Here is a 21497-nt window from a genome sequence, read left to right as displayed (position 1 = left end):
TAGGAAAGTAGCTGGTGGTGGCTTTCAGAGCCGGGGGTACCAACTGATGCTCACAGAACTCTATGGTGGTGAGGGCTCCATGCAAGCCCACTGGCCAAGCTGTTGTCCTGTACTTGGGCTGTCCAGCAGCGCTCTCCCTGGTGGGGTGGCCAGTTGGCCGTGGGTGAGGGAGCTGCGACAGCCCGGCCCCGAGGAGGGCAGCCTGAGTCAGGTGCAGTGTGGCCGCTACCTTGAGATGTATGTGCTTGGTTTCACTCGGGTAGCTGTGGGGTCCCAGTCCACTGGGGGGGGTCCTCTCACGGAAGAGACTAGGTGTTGCTTCTGACCTAGCAGAGATCTGAGAAAAACGGTTTTCTACCTTTTTGTCAACTCCCCCTTCATTCCCTTGCCCTGCCTTGTCAGCAGCTTGTGCGTCCATCCTCCACGGTTTTCTCCTCCTTGTGGGCACACTCTGGTCTTTGTCCTTCCCCTTCTTCCTTGCCCATCTTTTCCCTCAACTTTCCCTGTCCTGCTCCCATCCCTTTCATCCTTATCTTCTCCCTGCTGTTGGGGTGAGCCCAGGTCAGACCTGGCCCTTTGTCTTGTCGTGTTGGGGGGCAGCCCTGAGCATGTGGGTCTGCCGGGCCACACAGGAATGATGTAGCAATATCTGCATTCCCTTCCTGCACTAGTCAGACCAGGAGAGGAAAGGAGGGGAACCAACCCTGTGTCAAAGTAATAGAAGGGTTCACTTTTCTTGCCCTACACATCCAGTCCCAGCCTCAACGAAAGGGGGGTGAAAACCAGCTAAACTCGGGATGCAAACAAAGGCTTAAATTATTGAACTGTCTTAATACACATTTCCACTTGATTAATCTTCTGAAACTGAACGTACAATCAGCCAGCACCTGGATGAAGAAACAGGACGTAAATGCAACCTCAGAGACTGCCCGCCCCCTGCCCCTCACCCAGAAAGCCACTAGCCTGATACCTTATTAGGCATAGATTAGTACCCCCCCTGCCGCCCCCCTTTAGGGGCTGGCTGTAGAAAGGCTTTAATACATTTCTAGTTTGAGATGCCCGCCTGGTCCAGATGGAAGAGCATGCAGCTCTTGATCTCGGGGTTGTGAGTTTGAGTCCCCATGTTGGGCATAGAGGTTACTTAAAAAATTTCTGGTTTGAAAGACTTGCTCCGAGGTGGAGATCACTGGTGAAGCGGTCTCAGAGCATTGACGGAAAGGCGTCAGCAGTGGCCAAGAACTAGCCGTCTCCCGAACAACCCTCTGCCTCCCTTGGGTCTCGCTCTGCCGGTTTGGCTTCCCATACGCAGGTGTCAGTTCTCTGCCAGGGACTACGCTGGGAGCTGACCATGGCTGATGTTCTCACAACCAAACTGGAAGGTAGGGAGTAGTAGTGTTCGTGTTTTACAGCTGGGGACGGTGGTTCAGAGAGGTTCAGAGCCTGGGGTCGCCTGGCCAAGGAGACTCGAAGCTGGGGTTTGGTTCCAGGTGGGCCTTCTGTGCTCCACCCTGCGTCACCTGGCCTGGCACTGCAAGGTAGAACTCTTCTTGCCTTCCTCCTCCTTGGGTTGTGAATTCTTTTGCATTTCCAGAAAAGACGCTGACCTTACGAAAAAAAAGTGTGTATCAGGAGGGCTTAGCTCTACACCTGCTCGTTTCCACTGGCCTCAGAAGTTCTCAAGATAAAGGAGATACTACTTCCCTTTAACTAAAACCTCCCAGATATCGGCTTAGAGATCAAGCTGATGTAGCCTGTGCGTTGGAGAGACCCGAAGATCACCCCGAGGCAGCAGCCCCGCAGCGGGCAGCCTGGAGAGGCAGCGACGGGCCGACATGGCACCCGTACACGGCAGGAAGGGGGAACGGAGTTTGGCCTGCAGTTGTTTTCAGATGGTTGTGGAAAATCCTGAGCAGGACAGATGTAGGGCTGACAGGTAAGTCGGGCTAACCTGGTCTCAGAGGACGCCTCTGGGGACCCCTCCAGGAGGGCCACCGAGGAGGCTGTCCGGGCCCTCCGGAGCACGTCAGGCTGGCTGAACGCTAAGGCGGCTACACAGCCAGGTGCGGAAGCAGAGGTTTACTTGTGGGCGGGCACTTCTGAGAAGCGGGGAGAACCAGGGCCACTGTCCGCTCAGCCCGTTTGCGGGGCTCCAGGCAAGCCAACGCCAGGCCCCGTAGGGAGGGAGCTCATGTGAGCTCCATGCTGCTGTCCCATGGCCTGCTCAATCGCCACCTCTGGTTGTCACCTGGGACGGGGCAAAATTCCCTAATAGCCGTGCCAGTGGAAAATGCTTCATCCGGACTGTGGAACACACCGCTCTGGGGCACTGTGTCAGCGAGCACACAGACCAGAAGGCTGAACTTCTCCGCTATGTTTGACCACTTGTCATATAACCAGATGTCAGAAGTGATTGCTAACCGGAGATCAGAACAGATTTGCTGAGTTTAGAGGTTTGAAAGAACCACTCCCTCCTTTTTAAAAAAGCCTAGGGGAGGGGATCCCTGGGTGGCGCAGTGGTTTGGCGCCTGCCTTTGGCCCAGGGCGCAATCCTGGAGACCCGGGATCGAATCCCACATCGGGCTCCCGGTGCATGGAGCCTGCTTCTCTCTCTGCCTATGTCTCTGCCCCTCTCTCTCTGTGACTATCATAAATAAAAAAAAGCCTAGGGGAAATCGAAAAGGATCCTTTGATGGCTGTAACTGGTAACGAGGAACTTGGGCTGGGACACAGGTGCTTAGAGTTCAGAAGGCATGTCGAACTCCCCTGCCATTCTCCTGATGTCCCCACTGTGTGGGGAGAGCTCAGAATCAGACCCGGTAGTACCCACGGGCGCTCAGCTCCACAGGAAGTACAGAACCATGGGGAAAACTGTAGGAGATGGCCGATACCAGCAATTTAAAATTGCAGATCCTGTAATGAACTTTTGTATATTGTGATAACCCCAAACTTGTGGGGACACAAGTGAGTGGATGTTAGGTTCATGGCTCAGCATTTTCTTTTTTTTTTTAAGATTTATTTATTCACGAGAGACAGTGACATAGAGTGACATAGGCAGAGGGAGAAGCAAGCTCCATGAGGGAGCCCAAGGTGGGACTTGATCCCAGGATCCCGGGATCCCACTCTGAGCCAAAGGCAGATGCTCAACCACTGAGCCACCCAGGTGCCCTGCGCCTCAGCATTTATGCTTGTGTTCCTGGGCAGGGACACGTCACCAAAGTGAATCTGAAAAACCCCGGAGTGACAGTGGCCACCTGGACCCTTCAGTCATGCAGATATTTTCTGAGACCTATGCATCATTGTGCCAGGGCTGCAGATACAGGGACCAAATCTAAATGACTGAACACTTAAGAATCTTGGCAATTAGCAAACTTACCACCATGGAGGACCAGAAAAATTCATTTACCTGGTGATTGGATATCATGAATCCTTAGCATTTCGTGCTTACACTTGCACCAAGCCATGTCCTGACTTCTCCATAGCACTTACTGTGATAACACAAGGATCATCAGTGACTGGAGGCATGTGAGCAGCAGAGTACGTGGCCCCAAGTCCCAGCTCTGCTGACCAGTCTGTGGTCGGAGCCAAGTCAGTACCTTTGTGCGCAGCCTTCTCCAGCTGTAAAGTGATTCTGGTAATTTGTACGTTACTACTGCTGTGCCACCATTATGGGCTGTTAAAAGGATCAAGTAAGATGGGAGAAAGTTCTTTATAAAATAGGAGGCACTAAAAATATGTAACATAGCTCATCTATCAGATAGCCAGTCTGCTCTTTTTTTTTTTTTTTTTTTTTTGGATTTGGTCCTCTGTACTAGAGTTCTGGCAGAAAACAGAATTACTACCACTCAAGGGTGTAATTGGGAGTTTAATTGGCGAAATTCCTGGGCTAGCAAGTGAGGTGCAGTTACTAGTAGATCTGAAGGGACAAATGGAAAGAAGGTGCTGGAACCTAGAGGGTGTGATGTTCCAACAGGAGCTGTAGCCTTGGGTGGAGGAACACAGCCACAGCCCGCCACATCCCAGCAGAGGGGGGTAGGGTGGGGAGTCCACTGCTGTTGTCCTTCCAGGTCAGCTTCTTGGGGTGTGCACAGAGCAGGCAGGGGGGCCTGGGTCTGGGGGCCAAAGTTAACGCTCTCTAGCAAAGCCACTACAGCTGGTCTGTATTTCCCCTCACCCAAGATTTGAGTAGCTGTTATGCAGCTGGTTTCACTGCTGTAGTGAACAATCATCAATCATGATCTTCTGAATCGTTAACAGGAGCAATGCAACACACAGTTCTTTCTAGTTTATTGTTTGGTAGAAAGGCTCTTGAATGCTGTATAAACATCTCAAAGTGCTTCTAGATTACAGAAAGTCAAGGCCAATTTTCTTTGAGACGGGGGCCCTGTAATCTGACATTCTAAATCACCATTATAGAAATAGGAGCTGTTGTACTTAGGAGCTGTTGTACTTAACATTCTGGAAGGTGCCTCCACAAAGTATGCTAGGACCTGTTTAAAACCTCAAGCATCTAGAAAGATCCATCTTTCCTTCCAATGCCTATGGATGGTGATAAAAGGAGAAAGTGAGGTCTGTGGATGTTGAATGAGTCTGAGAGGCTTTTTAATGACTGCAAAATCCAGCCTTCAATCTTTACCTCTAGAGACTGAGAAATGATTTCCCCACCTCCCTCCCTGTCTCCCCAGCTGGCTTTCTCCAGTCCACATGCAGATCTTTTTGGGACCTAGGCACTCACTGCACTACAGTCTCACCCAACCTCATCATTAGGCTTCTTGAAAGGGCTTTTGGTAAAAGAAACAGTTTTAGTTTAGTTACTGCCAATCTTTAGCCCTTAGAAAAAGTATTTTTTAAGGAAAAAAAAAAGGGAGGGGGGACACAGACTATTCTAAGAAATTCAACAAGGAAATAAGTACCTTTTATGAAAAGGACTTTTGAGCTCTCTGAGCTCACAACTTAACTGAAGTGTCTCCACATAAAACAGTACCTACTTCCTGACAGCTGGATGGATGGATCTGTGTACACAGAGTGTCTACTTAAAATGCCCTCACTGGAAACAGCAACTGTGGCAGAAGTATAGCTGCTCCTTACTTCTTAAGTCAAATCCACATCCCTCCAGGCTGTACCCTGTGGAATTAGGTGTAGGAGAAACAGTAAAGGTCCTGCTGGACAGCCATGAGCAGCCCTGGGGCTCCCCGGAAGCCCCCGAGCCGAGAAGAGAAGGCCACACTGGGGATGTCAGCCTTAGAGGTAGGATGTGGGGAGGGTATGGTTCTGAGCAGGCAGGCGTCATGGAAGCTCCAGATTCTCGTGTAGCAGTCCTGGCCCACTGGGAGAGAGAGAAGAGACACGGCAGGTTAGTGAGAGAACACACAGGAGCACTTGTATACACGTGGACCTAGCTTCTCATGATTCCTAAGAGCCAAAACACAAACCCAAATGGAAATGATTTCTGATAATATGTACTTCTTGAAAATCAAAGTTGCAGGTCTGGTGCTCTAGAATCACAACTAGTCACAGGTATTCCAAGTTGCAGGATGCACTGGCTGGCTGTGTGACACCTTGGCTGGTGCACCAGGCATCCTAAGAGGTGGGTGCTCTACTTCTCTTGCATCAAGGTCTATTCAAGGGGGAGCAACAGATTTCCTCTTTGTAAAAGAGTAACCAGGAAGATCTCTTCACTGCAAAATATCCTGGGGACAAACCAGGCGACAACTGTCACCAGAGCTGTTTCTGGTTTAATGGCTCAGTTCCTAAGACCAGCTAAGTCTTCAGGGCTCACAGCTGTGAGGAACGTGGCACCAAACAACCATTGTCTGCAGGAGCCCCGACACGCTACTGGAGACCTTCTGAGGAAGGTCTTAGGGTCTCACGGACTTGGCCACTGGAGAGGCTATGCGGCCACTGGCACTCCCTCGGCATGGCTCAGGCTGTGCGGCTCGCAGAGGACTGCACTAGTCCACCACCCATGCCTGCCTCTCCATGGGGCTCCTCTCTTTCCTGTTATTCAGAGCACAGCAGCTCTTCTGGGATGGAAACTAGGCTTAAACAGGAAGCTAACTGCTGCTGGGGGTGGAGAGTAGTAAACAAGCCTGAGAAAGTTCTAACAAAGTGATGCTTCTTTGGCACAAAAAAAGATTCATGGAGAATAAGTACATTCTGTAGGCATATCTGCACATCTGAGGACATGTCAAGACTAAGAATATATTCCTTAATGTCAAGGGCTTATTTCTTTCATGTGTCAAACCAAACCACCAAACTTTCATGATATCGGAGCATTCTGTCCTCCCAGAAACAGCAAAATCTGTGATCGACCTGTAGCTCTTCAAAGGAATTTTTGATTTATTCATTTATGAGACACACACAGAAAGAGGCAGAGACACAGGCAGAGGGAGAAGTGGGCCCCATCCCAGGACCCCTGGAGCACGACCCGAGCCAAAGGCGGATGCCCAACCCCTGAGCCACTCCGGCATCCCATCTTCCCAGGGAATTTAGTGGCTCAATACTTCTGCTCTATTCTGCAATACGGATCCTCAGGGACGGTGTCAAGGGGATCAGGACCAGTTCTGTTACAATGACCTTCTTTTCTCAGCATGCTCTGCTGGAAAGTGAGCACAAAGAACAGGGAAGCCCACGCTGTTGAACAGGATGGGATAAGGGCCACACTGAATGCAGACCAGGTGAACACCCAGGCCTCCCAAGCTGCTGCGTTTTGTTGCACGTAGCTTGCCTGTTACTGAGGTGATGTTCTCCTACTCACGTGAGGACAAAGGGCTGTTCTTTTTTTTTTTTTTTTTTTTTTTTTTTTTAAATTTTTATTTATTTATGATAGACACAGAGAGAGAGAGAGAGAGAGAGAGGCAGAGACACAGGCAGAGGGAGAAGCAGGCTCCATGCACCGGGAGCCTGACGTGGGATTCGATCCCGGGTCTCCAGGATCACGCCCTGGGCCAAAGGCAGGCGCTAAACCGCTGCGCCACCCAGGGATCCCCAAAGGGCTGTTCTAACTGGTGGGTGTTTAACTGCTGCTCAGTAACATCCTCTTCTATGTCCCACCTAGTCTCTCCAACAGTCCACAGTCCCATGTACTCAGTTCTCATGTGGAGTAGTTTCTCCCTCTGCCATTTTATCTGATGGGACAGAAAGAGCTCCCCTTCCCCAGGTACCTGCTACCACAATTCCTTCTTCCTCGTGCACATGCAGGGGCAGGTAGGCATACTCGTTCACATGACCTTCATACTGTCTTATACACTTAGTGGTCCTCAGGTCCCACAGCTTGATCTGTGGAAAGCACAAGAGGCCATTAGATAGTGAACCCAGGCAGGGCAAGGTGGTCTCCAAACACCTCTCAGTTAGGGGAATCTAAGTTTCAAAAGCACCAAAACCAGTTTTGTGTTTGTCTAGACCAGGCTGGGTTCCCAGTGGGCAGCAAAGCAGCTGCCCTTCAACTTGGTCTCTCCCCAGCTACCACCTGGCAGAAGAGTCTTTATCTTTTAAAAGATTTTATTGTAATGTAATCTCTGCACCCAACCTAGGGCTTGATCAAGAGTTGCATGCTCCTCTGAATAAGCCAGCCAAGCGCCCCAACAAGAGGGTCTTTTCTGAAGAGCCAGGAACTCCTACCGTTCCTGCCATGTCGGATGCCATCAGGTTTTGCTCTTCTTGGAGGATCTGCACAGAGGTCACTGCTGAGTCATGGAATAGGCGGGTGGCCTTCCAGCCCTTGCCCTGATTTCGGCAACGCAGATCTATGGCAAAGATCTCCCCAGAACGACAGCCATTAAACAGCAAAGGAGCCTATGGAAAGAGGGACTGTTTGGTACCACCTCCTCTTAAGGCTGGGAGGGTTGTGCCCTCCAGACACAACCCCTGCCTTGTTTCCCCTCTCCTAGCCCCTAGGTTACAGGTTGTGGGCGATGGTGTGGCCAGGGTTTGACAGAGACAGATGGTGCAGAGAGACAAATATCACTCAGGGTTTGAACCTCGGTGTAGCTGGAAGGGTTCCTTATGAAAAGGTAAAAGAACCGGACCCTTTGTGTCTTCCAGCATCTTCCCTGCTGGCTGCATTGGCCCCTTAGGCCTCAAACTCTGTGATGCTCAAGTGATGGTGGCTTATGTCCACCAAGGTCCCTTGTCAGAAGCCAGGGGGAGGAGAATGGAGTAGGAGGGATCAGAGATGCAGGGAAGGCTTGTAGTCCCAAATGGGGCAGACGGCTGAAGAAACCTGAATGACACACTCTGTGCTTACTGCAGAAATGAGCTTGGTACACTCCCTCCTCCACACTTTTAAAGAAGGTGGCATTTTCAATGGATAAGTCTCTGAAATGTAGTATTGACTAGAATTTTGATTTAAAAAATTTAAAATATATAATTTGAAAACTATGAAGCTAGTAAGTGTTCAGAATGGAGATTTAATTTATACATTAAAAAAATTAAAAAAAAAAAAAAAGAAATTTCGGGCAGCCCGGGTGGCTCAGCCCAGGGCCTGACTGATCCTGGGGACCAGGATCGAGTCCCACGTCAGGCTCCCTGCATGGAGCCTGCTTCTCCCTCTGCCTGTGTCTCTGCCTCTCTCTCTCTCTCGCTCTCTCTCTCTCTCTCTGTGTGTGTGTCATGAATAAGTAAATAAAATCTTTAAAAAAAGTTTTTTTTTGTCCTTCTGGCTAATCCAAGTGCTGAAGAACTAACAATTCATTTAAATAGAAGTTGTTTAAACGAGTTTAGCCAGGCCTTTCTAAATCAGCCATTTTCATCCAGTACATATATAATCACCAAATAACCTGCTAATCCTTTCTAATGTCCTTTCCCCCCCAAAAAATGAGAAGTGACCAGATGCCACAGAGGAATCCAGTTTCGATACAGCAAAATTTCCACCCTTGGGAAACTACATTGTCCACCCCCACCCTCATCTAACCAACCAACCATGAGGGCAAACTGCTGGGCCAAGACATCACTGCTGGTTCCAAAGGACTGCCGGTGTCCCGTCACCACGTTGGTCACTAGGACCCGCCGAGACAAGCCTGACAGAGACAGATGGTGCAGAGAGACAAATATCACTCATGGTCTTGAAACAGGAGTTTCAAGTTTGTGAAGGTCTGTCTTCTGGGGACCCGTGGGAGCAGCTGTGGCTCACCTGTACTGAAGCAGTTGTTTGCCTGAATGTTCAGGGACCAGGCACATGACCAGGCGCCAGGGATCCGGAAGCTGCAGAGCATGCCAGGCCGGTCTCCTGCTGAGCGCAATGGTGAATATAAAAGATGGCTGCTCTTGAGGAGACCTTCCCTTCGTGCTGCCAGCCCGGTGACCACTGATGTGGGAAACCTCCAGGAATGGATGCTCAGAGATCTACACATTGGCCCACTCTGGGTTTTATATGGTAACAAGGAAGAGACACAGCTGGGGTACCTGGCTCAAAATGGGTCATTCTGAGAATGAGCACATAAATCTTTCCTGACTTCCCAGCATTAGTGTTGGAACTACTAACTGCCAGCAGGGAGGCCGGGTTGTGATTCTTTACAAGAGGGTTTTAATCCCACATCACACTATTAGATGTGTGACCTCAAGCAAAACATTTTTAAAATAAGCCTTTTAATTAATAATAAAGGGCATACCCCCCAAATATATAGTGCAATGAGTTATAAGTAAATGTAGCCATGTAACCACCACTCGGGTTAGGCAGAACATGCCAGTACTCTGATAATGCTCTTAACACTCTTCCCTAGAGGGAACCACTATCCTGACTTATGACACCACAGGTCAGTTCTGTAAGGCAGGTTCTGAACCTCTATGCCTCAGTTTCCCCATCTATAAAAATGGTGGCAACCCATACTCCTGCCATATGCTTACTGCACGATGAAACATCAGGCACGAGGCTGAGTATGCATCATCTCACTTAATTCTCTACGTGACCCAATGGGGTAGGTGTTCTCTTCACATAAGGTAAGCAATCTGTTCAAGTTGGTAAGGGGTAGAGAGCCAGGATTCGTGCCACGTGTGCCTGAAGGCCTGTACTCTTAAGAGGCCTGGCCCTTGTCTAATGGATCCTAATTCTCTGAGAGACTGAAAACTTAACACCTGGAATGCTGCCAGGAAGAAGTCCGACTGCCTCCCTGCACATAGAATCCAAGCGTCCCCAGCAGCATCCACCAGGCTTTTCTGTGTGATCTGTATGGGCAGCCCAAATAAATATTTTGATCTCTTGCACTGGTTACAAACACTAACTTTCCTGGCTGCTGAATTGACCTCAAAGAAGGGGTAGGTAAAGATGTACGTACAAATCCTGGGTCAGATTTAAGGAATTCTCCTACAAGTGCTTCTGCAGACTGACTTGGACTTGCACAGCCTGTGGTTCCCAGCCCCCCTGCCTCTGCCTTCTCCATGGGGTATACACTATCATGGGCTGCAGCTCCTGGGAGGCGGGGACTGAGACCTCCCTCAGAGCACCTCCTCATCCAAAGGGAAAGGACCTGGTACCTGGATGACTACTGACGAACAGCGATGCTGGGAGCAGGGTGGCACAGCCTGGAGTCTCTGCGATTCCCATGAGGCAGAGCCTGGAAAAGCTGTTAAGGATAGTCAAGTACAAGGCTGTCCTTCGGGAAGAGAATGGGCATTAGTACCCTTCAAGAAACTAACACCATGAGCCAGAGTCAATACATTTACATGTTCCATATTTAGTTTCAGATTAAAAAAAAATATTTGACAGACAGCGAGCACGCATAAGCGGGGGGGGGGGGGGGCGGACAGCAAGGAGCGGGGGAGAGCAGGGAGCTTGACGTGGGGCTTGATTCCAAGATCCTGAGATCATGACTTGGGCCGAATGCAGAAGTTTAAGCAACTGAGCCACCCAGGCGCCCCTAGTTTCGGGTTTTTTTTAAAGGAAAAAAAGGCCATAGACAGTTCAATGTCTCCCTGACCCCTCCCCAGTCCAATTCCTCCCTCTTCCCTACCCAGTATCACATTCTAAAACTGGTCTGAGTTCTGGGCCATGCTCTATTCTTTCCACAGAGCATCTTCTACAACTGTTCCATCTCCACTGTCTCCTAGATTCATCTGTGTTGATGTTTGTAGCTCTAGTCTCTTCACCTTCCCAGTGGAGCACATCTTTGAACAAACATACAATTCATCTGACTCATCTCCTGCTGATGGGCACTTACACTGTTGTGAGTTTTTTCGTTCTGCTGCTGGAATGAGCATCCCCCTCCTGTTTCTCCGTCTCATACTCCATGTGGGGGAGGCTGCTTTAAGGCATTGTTTTCTTGTACCCATGGTATGAGTTTTGTTTTATGCTGCTACATGCCACTTACATACAAAAGTTTCATAAAATATTCACCTTTACTGAATATGAGACTCATAACTTTCTAGTCTACTGCATTAAAAGAATGCTTTCAAAATGATGTTGCGACCCATGGATGGAGGTCATGACGTGCAGTCTGGAAACAGGCTCCAGTGTCCACATCTGGTGTGGGACCGTGGGGTGGGAAGGTATGTGCACCTTCATCCTAAAGGGGTTTTATGATTTTCTTACCCCAGCAGTCTTCCCCATTTGCCAAAACTGGGTGTTATCAGACTTAAGATTTATGCTCATCTAAATGGCTATAAACGAACATATCATTTTAACTTTAGTTTCCTGGACTAGAACTGGGTGTGCTGATGCATCGGATCAGTCACTTGGGTTTCCTTTACTTTGAACCACCTCCATCTGTACCTTGCCCATGTGTCTATTGGATTGGATTGTCTTTGACTGACCTGCTCCCTTTCCCTTCACCTCAGAGGAGTTTGTGTTTCTTCTACTTCCTTGCCTTCCCTTCCCTCTTCAGCACTGAAACCTAGGTCTGACACTAACGTCCCAGTGAAATATCCTCCCTGAGGTTTCCAACAGACTCTGTTTCTCATGTGGATCTTTCCAGTCCTGCCTGTGGCCATGTGGCACCGTTTGTAACGACACACTCAGTGGTGGCCTCCACGACCACCTTCTAGCAGGCCCTGCTTGGACTTTCTCTAATTACCTATACTTCATGGCCTAGATCCTAAGCCTCTCCGACTGGTGCCTCTCCTCCACCCTTGCTCATCCACCACACTCTCTTCCCTGCCCGCAGTCTTGCAGCAGCCCTCTGCCTGAGGTCCCACCCCTGCCCACCTCTCCTAAGGTACACCTCCAGCACCACAATCCTCCAGAACATCCCAGCAGCAGGGGCCCCACCTTGCCAGAGACATCAGATACCAGACCACTTACCGCTGTCCCATGTGCCAAGCTCCCCTCTGCCTCTTCCTTCTGCTGGAAGCTCTGTCTCCTCCAGGAAGGCCACCCCAATTTCTCCATCCTGCTAGCATCCACCTGCCCCACAGAGACCGAACGCCTGCTGCACTGCCCTCTCTAGCACTTGCACAGGGATTGCATCTGTTTAATAGATTTTGGTAGAACAAACACACACACCCTCACTGAAAACACATGCAAAGCAATCAGGCAAAATCCCTGATTGTCTGAATGTGTGATGTGTGCATGTCATGCTGCCTTGGGCAGTAGGCCCTTGTTAAGTATTTCCAGTAGGGAGACTGCTGAAGCTATAAATGATAATCCCGCAGCTGGGCAGCCAAAGTCTTTCCTAAAGAAACCTCTTTTGTTTCTGGGTTTGGAAGGCAAGGATGTGTGGAGGGGATCCCTACCCAGGTGCACTTTTAGTTACCAGGACTCAGATCTAGATTATCCCAAACTTGGTGTGATACTAATGAGGCCATTACCAGATTTGGTCACTTCAGAGGCCACAGGTGTTGGAAAGTCCAGGAAGGGCAGCTTCAAGCCTAACCTTTCCCCATTCTGTAGGGGAAATGCAGAGGACTGGGCTCAACAAACTGACATTTTGGTAAAGGGAGAAGTTCCATGACCTTCAGCAGAAGCAGCAGGAGCACAGAAGCCTGGAGATTACCTGAAATGACCACCAGAGGGCAAGCGGATGATAAAGTTATACACCACGCTCTTTAAACCCACTTACATGGGGATCCCTGGGTGGTGCTGCGGTTTAGCGCCTGCCTTTGGCCCAGGGCGCGATCGTGGAGACCTGGGATCGAATCCCACGTCGGGCTCCCGGTGCATGGAGCCTGCTTCTCCCTCATGGAGCCTGCTTCTCCCTCTGCCTATGTCTCTGCCTCTCTCTCTCTGTGTGACTATCATAAATAAATATAAATTAAAAAAAAATAAACCCACTTACATGGATTTTTATCTTCTCCTTAGCATAAGGAGAAAACCTGGCGAAATGTCATCCTGTTTTAAGATCAGAAATCAGAGCAAGGTTCTTGTTTTCTGTCCTTTAAGACCTGGTCTCTTCTGTCCTCTGGGAACATCATCACAGTAACAAATGGTCTTATCCTCCTACAGAATCCCACGACATGAAAGCCACATAAATTTTCAATTTACAACCGCACAGTTTATAACCAGAGCTCTGATGTACCATAGGCTTTTAAAAAGAGTGCTATAGGACAAATTCAAAACCCCCAACAGGTTCTGATTCAGCCATCATGTGTTGAGGACCTACATGATGTGTCAAGCACAGTGCTAAGTGCATTCATAGACATTAACTAATGTTAGCCCTGTGACAACTCGTGAAGTAGGCACTAGGTATGAGTGGTTACAGGGTTTTAAGAATTCATTTATTATGAAAATGAATCAAAGATAAGACTCATGAACATGTGGCTTTGGGTCAAACAATACTAGTCCCAGAAGCATAGGACAGACAGTTTTCTTGTCCATCATCAACAGCCCCCAGGGATTCCAGAGGGAGGGTCCAACCAGCCTGACACTGTACTCCTGTGCTCTTAGTAAAAGAGTCCTGATTGTTCTCTGAGATGGCAGAGACTAGAATGGAGAGTGTTCTAAAGAAAGCTGTCTCTGGGGGTGCCTGGGTAGCTAGTTTAAGTGTCTGCCTTCAGTTCAAGTCATGATCCCAAGGATCAATGACTTAGCCCCTTGTTGGGCTCCCTGCTCAGCAGGGAGTCTGCTTCTTCCTTTTCCTCTGCCCTTCTCATGCTCATTCTTGCTCTTGTTCTCACTCTCAAATTAAAACAACAACAAAAAGGCACTGTCTCTGGCAGGGATCCTAGGCAGAGAGTCCACACACCCAGGGTCCAATGTTGAAGGATGCTTTACTGATGCCTGCCTTTGGTCTCTCCACTGCCAGAGGTCCAGCCCACCCTCAAACCACTGCAGCTCTGAGCTCCTCCTCCTTCACCTCAGGAGGCTGTGGGATTCCTGTTGCTAAGGCTTTCCTGTCCCTAACTGTGTCTGGCATAAAGTGACATAAATGTCACCCTGGGAACCCCGCTACTTCTCTGTGCTCCACAGCAATCCTGTTTGCCACTCAGCTGCACTATTCTTTCCTCAAAGGTGAGACATGTGTACAAAATGGTGCAGACTTCTGACCACTAAGATGCTGCGTCACAAACCCCACAGACGCCCAGCTCCACACTAGGCCATGGCCTGCCCACCAAACCTCTTCCTCTAACAAAAGATACAGAATGTGGGAATCCAGGTGATTCAGTGAGGCCCAGCACACAGAGTTCACCTGGTGAAGAAGAACACAGTGAGAAGGAAAGATTGGTTTGACTGCCAGCTCACGGAAAGAGAAATGCTTTCCTATGGAATAACTAGTGGGGATACAGACATGGTATTTCTTTCTTCACTCTCACTCCTAGAGGGGCTGGAACAAGCATCAGAACAGGGAAGTTCCCTGCTCCACCATGCAGGGCCTGAAGAGGAATAGGAAGTAACCCTTACACTTTGGTCCTCTGCCATCAGCATGGACCTCACAGTGAGAATTCTGCTACTCTCTCTGGTGTAGGGATGGCTTCTTTGCAATAGCTGGAAACAAACCTAACTCTGAAAGGCATACTGTATCTCACTTCACTCAGAAACCATTTTCACCTTGTGTCCATCTTGTGGTCCATGTTCCCAATGAACAGAATGGTGCCACTTCTTACACAGTCATCACCCAGGGGAATTTAATATTAACACACCCTGGACAGGAGGCTGTGTTAAATTTATGTAACTTCTGTATAGGCCATGGACTGGCTGAGTGACTGATGCACAAGAAAACTGTCCACCCAAACTAGCATAGCCCACTGCCCAGGAACTTTGTGCTTGGCAAGGGCTCCTTTGGATCACCTTTATCCTCCTGGGAGGTCTGCACAACCAGTTAGAGAAGCCTTTCAAGCCTTAAGAAGTTTCACGCCTTCTCTCAATTGTTGACCGGATTTCCCTTCCAAGATAAGACACTCAAGGCCCTTTTCTTCCCCTATGGGTTCTCAAGATCTCTGACTCCATTCTCCCTTGGGAGGATAGGTACTCAAGCCCTACCTTCTCCATAAAGTTCTCTCCTCTCCTCTGAACTGGGCCAACTACAGCAGGGCCCCTGGATCAAAGGCAATGGCAAGGCTAATTAATGGGAAAGACAACATACCTTCCGGTTGGTGAAGTACAGGTTTTCATGCATATGCACCTTGAGTGAGGGGGTCTTTAGGCCTCGCAGGCTGATGATGCCGTACTTGGAGCCTCCAACTTTTACGTCATTCACTGTGAAGAGTCGATCACTGTTGGTATCTGCCTGGAGGGGAAAAGAGACTGCAGGTCACCTCCCTGGCTGAGCCGAACGAACTGCCCAAGATCATCTGCCTATCTCTTTCAGATCCCACGCTCTGTGCACTTCTACCTGGTGAGCGCTCCCACCCAAGAGGAAGCATAAAAGTAACCTAACTTGCCCCTACTCAGCCCAGCTGTCACTGGGCAAGACTGATAGGTATCTGGTCTCACAATCCAGAAGCAGGGATAACAGCAGTGAGGGGGCACCGTCAAGAAGTCTGAGGTCCACACAGTTGACTCCACTCAGAACTGGGTGTGAAAAGAGTTCTAGGGTCCACCCATGCGAAATGTTTAGATGAGCCACATGGTGACATATAGCCATCATGAACAGTACACATAATGTGGAAAATGCTAGTTATACCTCTGTGAAGGAGTAAAAGGAGGATACAAAATTGGATTCCTGGGATGCCTGAGTGGCTCAGCAGTTAAGCATCTGCCTTTGGCTTGGGGCATGATCCTGGAGTCCCAGGATCGAGTCTGCATCGGGCTCCCTGCATGGAACCTGCTTCTCTCTCTGCCTATGTCTCTGCCTCTCTTTCTCTAGATCTCTCATAAATAAATAAAATCTTTAAAAACAAAACAAACACCAAAACTGGATTCCTATTTTATAGGTGCTTTTCTCAAAAAAAAAAAAAAAAAAAAGGCTACTGCACTGAAAAAATATTTACAATAGAAAAAATCGCACTGGGATATGAATTATTTTTTTTTCTCACTTAACATGGCTAAAAATTCAAAATAAAAACCCTATATATTTATGTGTTTTATATATATTTATAAATATACATACATGAGTTTGGATGCTGGTGAAAATGTATTCACTTTTCAAGTTTACTTGGAAAGCACGTTTCCTGAAGAATCATTACAGTGACTAGAATCAGATCTGAAAAACTGATCTTTGGTGGCAAAACTCCCTTCCCAACACTCTGGTCCACAGAGCCAGCTAATCATTAGAACTGTATGTGCCAGTGCAGGGCCTGTGTGAGATGAAGCATGAGGACTGATAGCTTAGGTCACACTAAGCAGCCAGCACGTGCATCCCCACCCAGTTTTACTGAAGAACCCCAGGGAAGGAGCTTCTGAGGGGAATGAACTGCAAGAAAATTTTCTACTGATTCAAGTAAATTGTACTCCCAAACCCATAGTGGAGTAAGAGCCACAGGAGAGAATGTGGGTCCTGGAATACCCTTTATATAAGGACTCTCCTGGGGCAAGACCTCCAGGGTCAGCTCTGTGGCTTCAGATTCCAGTCCTGTCAGCAGTTCACCAGACTGAGCCTTTCCATCTTGTATACTCTCATTCTCCTCAGCTTTCCCCCAGCCTCCAGGAAGGACAGGGTTTGCAGGGCAGGTCATGGTCTCCTGTGGCCTCAAGCTTCTAGTCTCACTCAGCAGACCCTTGGGTCCTCTGTCAACATTTCTCTGAACTCTGGATTCAAGCAGTTGGCTCTGGCTTTTAGCCTTGGCTTCCAGCTCTAGGTCTAACCTAAAGCAGTAAGACTCTGCTCCCTATAAATGACATGATAACAGAGTGCTAGATGTGCAGGCCTACGAGTACAGGCCTGCAGGCCCCAGCCACTTAGGTCAGAGCCAGCAAGCAAGGGAATTAACACAGTTGCTACTGAAGGACACTGGAACTTCAGATTTGGCCACTAGATAATGCCCCAATATAGGAAAGATTAGAAGCCCTTGGTCCACTGTGTACCTTTCAGTTTGTACCCAACATACCCAAGGGAAAATTACTTTGTGATAGTTCTCAGAGTGTGTGGTGGGCCCAGACTCTCAGATTAATAGACAGAGCTATAGTGGGGGTAAGGATGGTCAGCATGCCTTGCCCTGTCAGCTCAGCACCTGTCAGCAGGTAGTCCAGGCACATGCTAGGACTGTAAAGCCAAGAGGACACTACAAGCTTTCATGGCACTGGCTTCCACATAGCTAGGCTTGATAAAAGCCAATGTTAAGCCACATAGTGTCAGGGGATAAAAGCTATACCTCTGGCACCCATAGGGAGCTCCCTCCCACTTACCAGTATGAGGTTAAATCGGTCGCTTGCCAAAGCGGAGGGATCCGAGCTCTGAATCTGGACCTTTTTCCTCTGCATGCAGCTCACTCGCAGCTCATGAGCTAAACTGCAGAGGGAAAGAGGGGCAAGGAGGGTATGGATGCTGTACCTAGATATCCAGAGGCTCTCTGGTCTGGCTCACACCCTAGAGACCACCTCCCTTAGTCAACTGTCTCACATCCCAAGTAATTATCAGCAATGGAGTTGAGCAGGATCCCACATAATCTCAATTATAGAACTCTTAGGAAAACTAAGGCCAAGAAATGGGTGGCCCATTACAGGGTCAAAGAAAGTTAGAACTAGACCAATTTGGTTTTGGATAAATCTATTACAACTCTCCCGAGATGAAAACAACACTCCTGAGAAATGAAACAGCATGCTAAAGAGCACCCAGTTATTAAGAACCAGGTATGGAGCCCCTTCCCTCTCCACACCATAGGCCACCACCCTACTAAGGGACCTACAGTCCCCTCCTGAGAGGGGTAGAGATAGACCTTAACTCCTTTCCTTTTTAGGAGGGGAACAGAAGTGGGGTATGCCCTACCTACCCTGGTGGGTAACCCTTGCATGGCTGCCCTTCTCTAAAGGGGACTCTGCTCCAAAGTAAGTGCTGTGTCCCCCATGATGTTTCTTCACCTGCCCGTGTACAGCAGGAGGCAGTAGAACGCAGGGCTTAGGCGCTCAGGCAGTGGAGGCAGGCAGATCCCACCCTCTCTAGCTTTACCTTGAGCCAATCGCTCCCACTCTGAACCTCAGTGTCTTCTAGACACTGGGGAAAGTATCAAACTAACTTACAGGGTTTTAGTTAAAATTGTACTAGACATCACAAGTATATAGAATTCAGTATATATACATCTGCTGAATGCTCTATTTTGGGTGACAATTCATTAGAATGGGAGGAGGCAGAAATCTCATGGGAATGAAGTTATGGACCTTTCACTACACTGAAAATGATTTCGAGTAACATAGAGGGAACATCTTGAGAAATTTCTGCTCAGGATCTCTGTCTGGATCCCTTCTCCTCTCTCCTTGGCCTCCTGCAGGAGTTTCTCCCCGTGCTCTAAAGGGAAAATGATTTTCTCAGGGCTGATTTTAGCAGAAGGCAGGCTGTGGCCCCTTCCATCATTGTGAAGACTCCTCAGAGTGGTTATGTATTCTAATCCTGATTGGCTTCTTGGACTATGGAAATAAGAAACAGGAAAAGAACATCCATGAAGAAAGCTTAACAATGAGGCTGTGTCTTACCGGCAGTAACTGGTGACATTGAGAAAACCCAGCTTGCTTTTCTGTAGCAATGAAGATGCATTAAAGCCTACTCTGGCTATTTTCTAAAAAAAAAAAAAAAAAAAAAAAGATTCAATAAAGTTTTATGTTATGGGATAATGGAGAATGCTTTTGGTTTCATAGAATGTAACAAAGAAGCAACTGTATATACCAAGTTGGCAGAAACTGTGTACAGAGATCTGATGGTCTCCTCTCCTTGGCAAGAGGAAAAGTCCATCACAAGAAAGCACATGTGAGCTGGAAAGTTGGCTCGGTGCCCACCAAGCTCCCCATCAATTTACCTGGGAAAGCCAGGTCAGGAGATGAAGCCACCCTGCTAATGAGTGTAAGAATAGCACTGGTCACTCAGGTCTGCATTCCATTCGACCTCTGGTGACCTGGGAGCTCCCAAAAATCAATTAAATATCCTAGCATCTAATCCCCAGAAGGAATGCAGGAAATCCTCATACCCAAACCACACACCTTGGTTTTCTATTTAGGATATACCGTTACTGAAACTGTATCACACCACTTCTCAAGATACCTCTGGGGAAGGACAAGATGTGAGAATCACTGATGAGATTTTGCAGGTTAAGAAAGAGGGGTGGGTGGGAGATTTCTTGCCTGTTCTCATTCCCTTCATCAGATTCCTATGGGGGGAGCTTGACACCACATGCCCTCAAGTGTATCATGCGAAGTGGTATGGGGGCGTCTAATTGGCACCTCTCATCAGCAGTGGGAGATAGGATGGCCACTAGGATTGTGGAGCCCACCTTTTTCTGTTTGTCTTCTTCCTCCAGCAGCTGCAGCCTTTTGCTCTCCATCTCCTTCTGGCGGATGCTCTCCTTTGTCAGGGGGTTGCAGTTGTTATGTCCGGGGAGTAAGCGGAAGTAGCGTTTCTTTTCGGGGTCAAAGTAAAACCCTGGCAGATCTTTAGTCAAAAGAAATGAGATCCACTTCAACTTAGAACACTGCCCTGACCCACCTAAGAAGGAACCCACGGGGGAAAAAAATGAAGGAACCCAGGGGCCTGTCCACACCACCCCTCACAGAGCCCATCTGTTCTGAGGGGCAGAAGGTGGGCTAACATTGTCAGTCACCATCCCATGCTCATGGGAGGAGCCGTCAGCCTCAGGATCCCCATTCCTGACACACCCAGGGTATTTAGTGTTTTGATTTGCTCCAGAATTTCCTCCAAGCCAGGAATGGGCTGGTGACATACATGGAACATAACCACATGCAAGCAAAGACACAGAGGGCTAAAAGAGGCCAAAGAGATGTAACCAGATGACGAGGACGAGGTTTCATCTTTTCCACAGGCAGAGCCACAGGATGTCTACTGTTCAGCAGACTGCCTCACCTGGCACAGAAGAACTCCCAGCTGAGCCGGATGAGGTCGATGGGGACTCATCATCGCTGATGGGACCAGAATCCTGTGGGCTTTGCTCTGCCACTGAGTTATACCTGTTGACACACAATCACAGTAACTTGCAGTGAAGGGCTTGAGTCCCAGTTGTTCTGACTGTGGGATCCTGCAGGGGTCAATTCAGGCAGTTCCATGGCCCTCTGACCCTTCTGATTACTTGGGGAGATGTGACCTCTCCCTTCTCCTTGAAAGCAGTTTATCTACTACACACACACTAAAGTTAAGGCAAAGTTTTGGCTCCTTATCCTTAACAGGACGTGTGTCACAGTAATTCCCTTTCCTTATCTCCTCACTTGAGCATTTTGTGAGGTCTTTTTGAAATTTCCAGATGAAAAGAGGAATAATCTTTGCCAATAAGAATATTACCAGCTGGGCTCATTTGTCAGCTCAACAGCAGTTACAAGGCCAGGTGCATTTTATTCTTTATTGGATTTCGCAGTACAAATGGTTTAAATTTTACTTGGCCACATCACCTAACAGATGGAAAAATTGGGGGGTCGGAGCATAGAGGTGATTTGCTCAGTTAATACTGGGATAGTGCCATGGTTTGAACACTTGATTTGTGAAGCTACAAGCAGATTCTGTGGCAATTACAGGCTGAAGGATATAATGATAGAGCAAAACACCTAATTTTAGAATCCTGAAAAAATCTGCTTCAAAATCAAGAACTTCCTCCCCAACCCCCAAAGGAATACAAATGGAATAACTAGGCTGAAGAGATGAAAGAACTTTCTCTTTTGTCTGTAAATACTAACTACATAGTTTCAGAGAAAATTATTCATTCTCCCTTTTTATGGCCCAGAGCTTTCTGAAGCAGCTCATCTGTAACCAGCAGCAAGAGGAGGAAGGATTAAGGGTCATGACAAATGTCTACATTTCTAGTCCAAGGACTGCTGCTCCATTCTTTCCAGAGCCCAGAAGGTGGCTGTCCAGCGTGTTTCCACATGACTCTGCCAAAGCAGAGTTGCGACTCCTTTTTGCACAGATCATATTTTGCTACATGTTGTACTCTTGTGGAAAGGTGTGGGGCCCAAAAAATATCCATGGTTCTCCTTACAAAACATACAAACACTGGGCATCATCCTGATCATTCTATAACATGGGTCAAGTCTGCGACTCTGGCCT

At 48.3% G+C, this 21497-nt stretch overlaps 1 protein-coding gene across 4 annotated transcripts in view; it reads right to left on the bottom strand.

Moving 5' to 3' along the window:
- Nucleotides 1-4267: 4267 nt before the first annotated feature.
- DCAF4 (DDB1 and CUL4 associated factor 4) overlaps nt 4268-21497 on the bottom strand; it is a 30288-nt gene continuing 13058 nt past the window's right edge. The window contains exons 5-16 of one of the 4 annotated variants that reach the window (XM_026008534.2): nt 20307-20410; nt 19720-19877; nt 18929-19011; nt 17648-17750; nt 15447-15590; nt 14503-14552; nt 10468-10547; nt 9128-9223; nt 8917-9014; nt 7618-7791; nt 7161-7275; nt 4268-5323 (exon numbers count right to left, since the gene is read on the bottom strand). In XM_026008534.2, the coding sequence (XP_025864319.1) occupies nt 5130-5323; nt 7161-7275; nt 7618-7791; nt 8917-9014; nt 9128-9223; nt 10468-10547; nt 14503-14552; nt 15447-15590; nt 17648-17750; nt 18929-19011; nt 19720-19877; nt 20307-20410 (1399 nt within the window). In that variant the 3' untranslated portion in view covers nt 4268-5129. Of the gene's footprint in view, nt 5324-7160; nt 7276-7617; nt 7792-8916; nt 9015-9127; nt 9227-10467; nt 10548-14502; nt 14553-15446; nt 15591-17647; nt 17751-18928; nt 19012-19719; nt 19878-20306; nt 20411-21497 lie in introns of all 4 variants that reach the window. The other 3 variants (XM_026008533.2, XM_072761937.1, XM_026008535.2) reach the window with 3 other exon arrangements.

This window comes from Vulpes vulpes, chromosome 6, assembly GCF_048418805.1.
Source record: "Vulpes vulpes isolate BD-2025 chromosome 6, VulVul3, whole genome shotgun sequence".
NCBI lineage: Eukaryota > Metazoa > Chordata > Mammalia > Carnivora > Canidae > Vulpes > Vulpes vulpes.
Note: the sequence above shows the minus strand (reverse complement) of the source record. Positions and strands in the feature narration are given on the sequence as shown.